Source organism: Callithrix jacchus, chromosome 19 (assembly GCF_049354715.1).
Source record: "Callithrix jacchus isolate 240 chromosome 19, calJac240_pri, whole genome shotgun sequence".
Taxonomy (NCBI): domain Eukaryota; kingdom Metazoa; phylum Chordata; class Mammalia; order Primates; family Cebidae; genus Callithrix; species Callithrix jacchus.
Genome location: NC_133520.1, coordinates 5,508,569 through 5,514,568, shown reverse-complemented (window position 1 = coordinate 5,514,568; position 6,000 = coordinate 5,508,569). Strand labels below are relative to the sequence as shown.

The following is a 6,000-nucleotide window of genomic DNA, read 5'->3' as shown; positions in this document are numbered from 1 at the left end:
CAGGGAGGGGAGCACTACACACTGGGGTCTATTGGTGGGAAAAGGGGAGTGCCAGCGGGGGGTGGGGGAGCTGGGGAGGGATAACCTGGGGAGAAATGCCAAATGTGGGTGAAGGGGAGAAACGAAGCAAAACACACTGCCATGTGTGTACCTATGCAACTGTCTTGCATGTTCTGCATATGTACCCCAAAACCTAAAATGCAATTAAAAAAAAAAAAAAAGAAAGCCTGGGTGCCCAGGCAGAAACCTCCCTCAGGGGCAGAACACCTTCAGGGAGACTCTACTAGAGCAGTGCCTGGTGGAGCTGTGCAATGAGGTTGCCATGGGTACCTCAGAATTATAGAGCCACCAGCAGCATGCAACCTCAGCCTGGAAAAGCTGCAGGCACTAGAATCCAGTCTTCAAGAATGGCCACGTGAACTGTGCCCAGCAAAGCCATTGGGGCAGATGCTACCTGAAGCCTTGAGAGCTCACCCCTCACCTAGGACGCTGGACATGTCATCAAGGGAAATTATTTTGGACCTTTAAGATTTAGTGTCTGCTTTGCTGGGTTTTGAACTTGTATGGGTCCTGTTACCCCTTTGTTTTGGCTGATTTCTCCATTTTGGAATGGGGATGTTTACTAAATATCTGTTCCACTATTGTATCTTGGAAGTAAATAACTTGAATTTGATCTTACAGGCTCACAGCTATAAGGAGCTTCCCTTGAGCCTCAGATAAGATTATGGACTTCTGGGGTGATGGCTGGAACAAGTTAAGACTCGGGGGATGAATGATTGTAGTTTGCAATGGGAAAATCACATGAGATTTGGGAGCCTGGGGGAGAACACTATTGTTTGGTTTGTTTGATTTCTCTATATCTTATGTTGAAATTTGATCCCCAGCGTTGGAGGTGAGGCGTAATGGGAGGTGTTTGGGTCATGGGGGCAGATCCCTTATGAATGGCTTGGTGCCAGACTTGTAGTAATGAGTGAGTTCTTGCTCTATTAGTTCCCACCAGAGCTGGTTGTTAAAAAGAGCCTCTCCCTCTCCCTTTTCTCTTGCCTCCTCCTGCCATGTGATCTCTGCACATGCCGGCTCTCTCTTCCCTTTCTGCCACCAGTGGAAGTGCCTTGAAGCCCTCATCGAAAGCAGATGCTGGCACCATGCTTCCTATACAGCCTGCAGAGCTGTGAGCCAAATAAACCTTTTTCCTTTATACATTACCCAGCCTCAGATATTCTTCATAGGAACACAAATGGACCAAGACACTGTGGTACCTGTCTTCCCAAGGGCTGTGGGCTGGAGAGGCATCCCTGCACCTGGTCTGTGAGATGAGGTGACTTCATGTTGCTGCTGTCTACTTTGTGGCGGAGAATATCAGAGATGGCCCTTCCTGCCTCTTCTGAACCGCCTGGTTTCTATGAGGCACTTGCCCAGGGGTCCCTGAGAAAACCTCCATTTAGAAGGTGAGCACTGTGTGTTATCTCCTTCTGCCTCCTGTTCTTAATCAACCACCATCACTGTCACCACCCCACTCCTGCCCGCCCGATTCTACTGCACTATTAAAGTCACGCTTCAAACTGTCATTTTCTTTTTAATTTTTAATCAGTCTGTGTCAAGAAGAAACAGGACTTGATCAAGCTTCCAGCCCTCACCGCTCTATCAGCATAGCAATGTTATGGATCAGAGTTTTGTTTACATTTGTCTCAAACCAAAAGAAGGAAAGGAATCAACTCCACAGATCACCATGTATTTGAAGAGACACTTTAGGACACTTTGGGAAATTTTTTAATCAATCAGTTTCTTAGGAACAACACCCAGTGGGCACCATGAGACCCTCACAGTAGGAATGCAGGAATGGCAGGCAGGTGAGGTGGCTGAGCTATCTGGGCTGGGAGGCCAGCCTCCTGACATCTTAGGACAAATAAAAGGGGGAAAAGAAAATCCAACCTCACACTTCTTTTGAAGGTGGAACATGTGTACAGAAACAATTTCTGTTTTGGAAAATAAAAGTATGGTTGAATTTGGGGGTGGAGGCAACAATGACAGTTGGTCAGCTGGAGAGAGACTGATGATTCTGAGATAAATGTTAAGTGGAGTCTTTAAAATGTTGAAGCAAAACATTACCTTGCTTACTGTCTCCATCATGAGATGTATTTGAACACATTCTGACCATGTGTAAAACCCACCAGATTTACCCAATGCCATGGAGCCATGTGCCACACCATGAATACAAACACTGATGATATGTTACCAGAAGACAACACAGAGTTCGTGAACTTCACTTTTTGAAGAAATTTCCAGAAAGCAGAGCTTGCCCGTCTTTCCTTTCCTTTCTCACTGGAACTGTCACATCCTGCTTTCGTCTTGCTTCGAGTAGAGTCATCTGGATGAAGGAACATTCTCCAAATGTCACACAAGGACCTTTCCTTTGGGAGCCGGCCCCTCTCTGAGGGTGCAGGAGGCTCTGCTGTTTTTCCAACATCTCAACACAAACTTTCTGCAGAGAGGCTGACCCGTCTGAATTTGGAGTCCAGACAAAGTTTGAGCAGATTTTAGAAGCAAATTTACATAATGTGACATGCTTTCAGAGGGGGCAGGGAGTACTTGTAAGTCAATGGGATGTGTGTGATTCAGTGCGATGTGCGTGGAATTGTCCCATGTTCCACAGCACGAGACACATTTAACACCTCCATCCAGGACTGTGCGAGGGCTTCCCCGCTGCCCTTGCTTCCCCATGGGTCTTGGCAAATCCTCAAATCTCATTTGAAAGCACTGCCATTGCAGTCTGTCAGCCTCACTGTGGAGCCTGAGATGCCCAATGCGAATCTCCCCATGTAGATAAGTTAGATGTTTAGCCCCCAAGCTCTGAACTTCTGTGACCTCACTCCAGGATACAAGGTCCTTTCCCCAGAGGAGCAGGAGAGTCATCCAGATCTTGCCCCATTAGGGATCTTCTTCCATTAGAGGAATCTCTGTAAAAGAAGAGACGGTTATTCGCTTAACATAAGCAGCAAACACCATGGTGATCTGGAATTATATGCCTCATTAAAATATGTACAATTGCTCAAATCAGTGAGGAGAAGAAAATGTTAAGTTCCACATACCAGTTAATCACCAAATAAATCAACCCCCCCACACATCTTTCTGTAACAATTGTTTTTTTCCGGAAAACAATTACGATCTTATTTCCAGCTTATAAAAAATAAAACGTTAGATTTTAACCACCAGCCCTAACGGTCACACAAGCCAGAAAGTTGCAAATTCAAGTACAGAAAGGCAGTGTGGTTTGCAGAAAAGGAACTCCACTGTGGCCCAGGAGACCTCTGTGTCCATGTCATTACGGCCATTTACTCTCAGTATAAGCCAAATTAGTGCTCTCATTTGCAAAGTTGCACTGGGGCTCCCCTCCTGTAGGAAGCAGAGACCTAATCAATCTGACACATTTGTCCCACAAACTACAATCTGCCCTTCCTTGTGACAGGACACATGCATCTTTTACTTCACATCTGGTAAAAATAACTTCCACATACACACAACCCTGGGGCTAGAACATACCGCTGGGCCTCTGGACCCTTCCTCCTGGCATGCATGTGCCATCCTGTCCCTAAGCCCCACTTCCAGAAGTCCTACCTAATTAAGGGATAAAGAAGAAAAACATTCCACATCATACGGACACTACAAAAACAAAGCACCCGCCACTGTTTCCTTTCTCCTCCGGATGGCTCAGTGCCTTTCAGTGCCTCCTGAAATTCCCATTAATGGGCTCATTACTTGCAAGATGGTGATCATTCCTTACAATAATTGGCCTTGCCCAAGGCCTCTACACAGAGACAGAGCATGAAGCAATTTAAGCTGAGTGAGAGGCAAATAGATTGATCTGACTCTGTGCTGGGGGTAAAGGGTGCGTAGCAAGGAGCTGGCTTGAAGATGCTGGTGTGAAGGTGTTTGCAGGTGTGGCTTGGGACTTGGGGTAAGCACTTACCATCTGCAATGTCGATGCCTGGACTGGTGGATGCCACCTCCCCTGCTGTGCTGGCAATTGTGTCAGGGTTGTCGGAAGCAGGGTGGGTGCTCTCTTGGCACCTGGGAGGTGAATACAGACTCTGGAGCATTTCGGAAGAGCCTGAGATGCTGTCACAGGTTTCTGACTCCCCTGGGCCTGTGTCCGTGTCCCCTGAGCCAGGGTATGCTGGGGGACTCTGGTCATCCACGGGTAAGGGGCAGCCCTGGCCCACAGAGGCCAGGTACCCCGGGCCTAAGGCACTCAAGCCGCCACTCACAGCCTCGTCATAGGACGGGAGCATGACAGGCACGCCGTCCACCACCACAAAGTCAGGCTCACTACTGGAACTCCGAGGAGGCCCCCTGTGTAAAGGAAAGAAGTACCAATGCGTCAGAGCCTTGCCACCCTGGGGATGAGGCCACCCACGCTCCCTCCTGCACTGGGAGTCCTCAGGGCCCACTATGGGTGCAGAGCCCAGCGTGGAGGATAATGTGGAGGAACCAGCTTCCTTTCAGGGACTGCTCTGGAAGACAGTGCTGCCATCCCAGCTGCTCACGCTCTGGAGAGACGACATTTTCTTCTTGTCACTCTCTCATGTCCTCCTGCCTCTGGGTCCTACTCTCTCCTCATGCTTTTCCCATGCTCTTTTGACTGTGGGCTTTGGCCTTATGGCCGTAAGCTCCTGGGGCAGGGGACAACATAACCCCTTCTAGCTCCTGGGGCAGGGGACAACATAACCCCTTCTAACACAGCATCCCCGCGCACCTTGGCAGCATCCTGTAGGATGGGGTTGAAAGTGGGATAGCACTGTTAAAAGTATAGAAAATAGGCTGGTCTGAGTGCAGTGGTGTTTACAACTAACTGATCACAGCCAGTTACAGATTTCTTTGTTCCTTCTCCACTCCCACTGCTTCACTTGAGTAGCCTTAAAAAAAATAATACAAATTTTTAAAAAAGAAAAAGAAAGTATAGAAAATAGGCCAGCTGGTGGCTCACACTTGCAATCCCAGCACTTTGGGAGGTCAAGGCAGGAAGATCGCCTGAACCCAGGAGACTAGCCTGGGCAACATAGTGAAACACTGTTTTTACAAAAAATAAAAATGTTAGCCAGGCGTGGTGGCACATGCCTTTAGCCTCAGCTATTCAGGAGGCTGAGGGAGGAGGATCCCTGGAGCCCAGGAGTTTGAGGCTGCAGTGAGCCATGATTGCACCACTGCACTCCAGCCTGGGTGACAGAGTGAGACTTTGTCTCTTTAAAAAAAAAAGGTAACTGTGGACCCCGAGTTCCCAGAGGGACTAGTTGGCCCTATGCTTATCATGTTTCTTTGTTGTTTTCTGCTGTAGTATAAAAAACCACTACATTTTAGTCTAGATTAAAAAAAAAAAAAAAAAAACTCAGGAAAGAAGAAAAAAAAGGAAAGCTGCAAGCACGGTGTCATTACCCCAGTGGAGCTGCACAGGCTCACCTCCCCGTCCTGACCCCCTCCACTCATCTAAGGAAGGCCTGGGCTGCGGTGGGAAGGCTGCAGGAGCTGCGGCGAAGTCAGTCCGCGTGTCTGCAGGGAGGGCTACCCTGCGCGCAGCTCCTGGCCTGCTCCGTTTGCTTCTCTGCACTCTGCACATTCAACACGGCCCGACTGGAGCCTGGGGCGTCTGGCAGCACAGCCTGGGGGCCCTGTGACCACCACACTCTGCTCCTGGCCTCAGCAGGACCCCAGGGTGGCTAATAAGTAGCCAATGGAACTTGGTTTCTTATTGTCTCTGCTGGGAACTGGTGCTGAGGGAGGAGGCCAAATGGTAAAATATCAGGAAGAGATGACCCAGCTAGGTGGGCAGACCCTGAATCTCAGTCCGGGCAGTAGGGGCTCCAAAGCCAAGAAAATGAAATGTGTGGGCATGTCGGGGAAGCACAGGCTGTGTGTCTCTCTAATGTCCGAGTCCACTGACTTTTTGAAACATCTTGCAAAGGCTTGGAGATTATGGTGGTGGACTCCTTGTCTCGCAGGGCTTTT

General features: G+C 48.8%; 1 protein-coding gene across 12 annotated transcripts in view; it reads right to left on the bottom strand.

Annotated features, from left to right (window-relative positions):
• Positions 1 to 1,568: 1,568 nt before the first annotated feature.
• The window catches only part of SUSD4 (sushi domain containing 4), a 145,532-nt gene continuing 141,100 nt past the window's right edge, over positions 1,569 to 6,000 (bottom strand). For all 12 annotated transcript variants that reach the window (XM_078356386.1, XM_078356384.1, XM_078356385.1 and 9 more), the window contains 2 exons: positions 3,968 to 4,350; positions 1,569 to 2,957 (listed from right to left, as the gene is read on the bottom strand). In XM_078356386.1, coding sequence (XP_078212512.1) covers positions 2,929 to 2,957; positions 3,968 to 4,350 — 412 coding nt within the window. In that variant the 3' untranslated portion in view covers positions 1,569 to 2,928. The remainder of the gene's footprint in view (positions 2,958 to 3,967; positions 4,351 to 6,000) is intronic.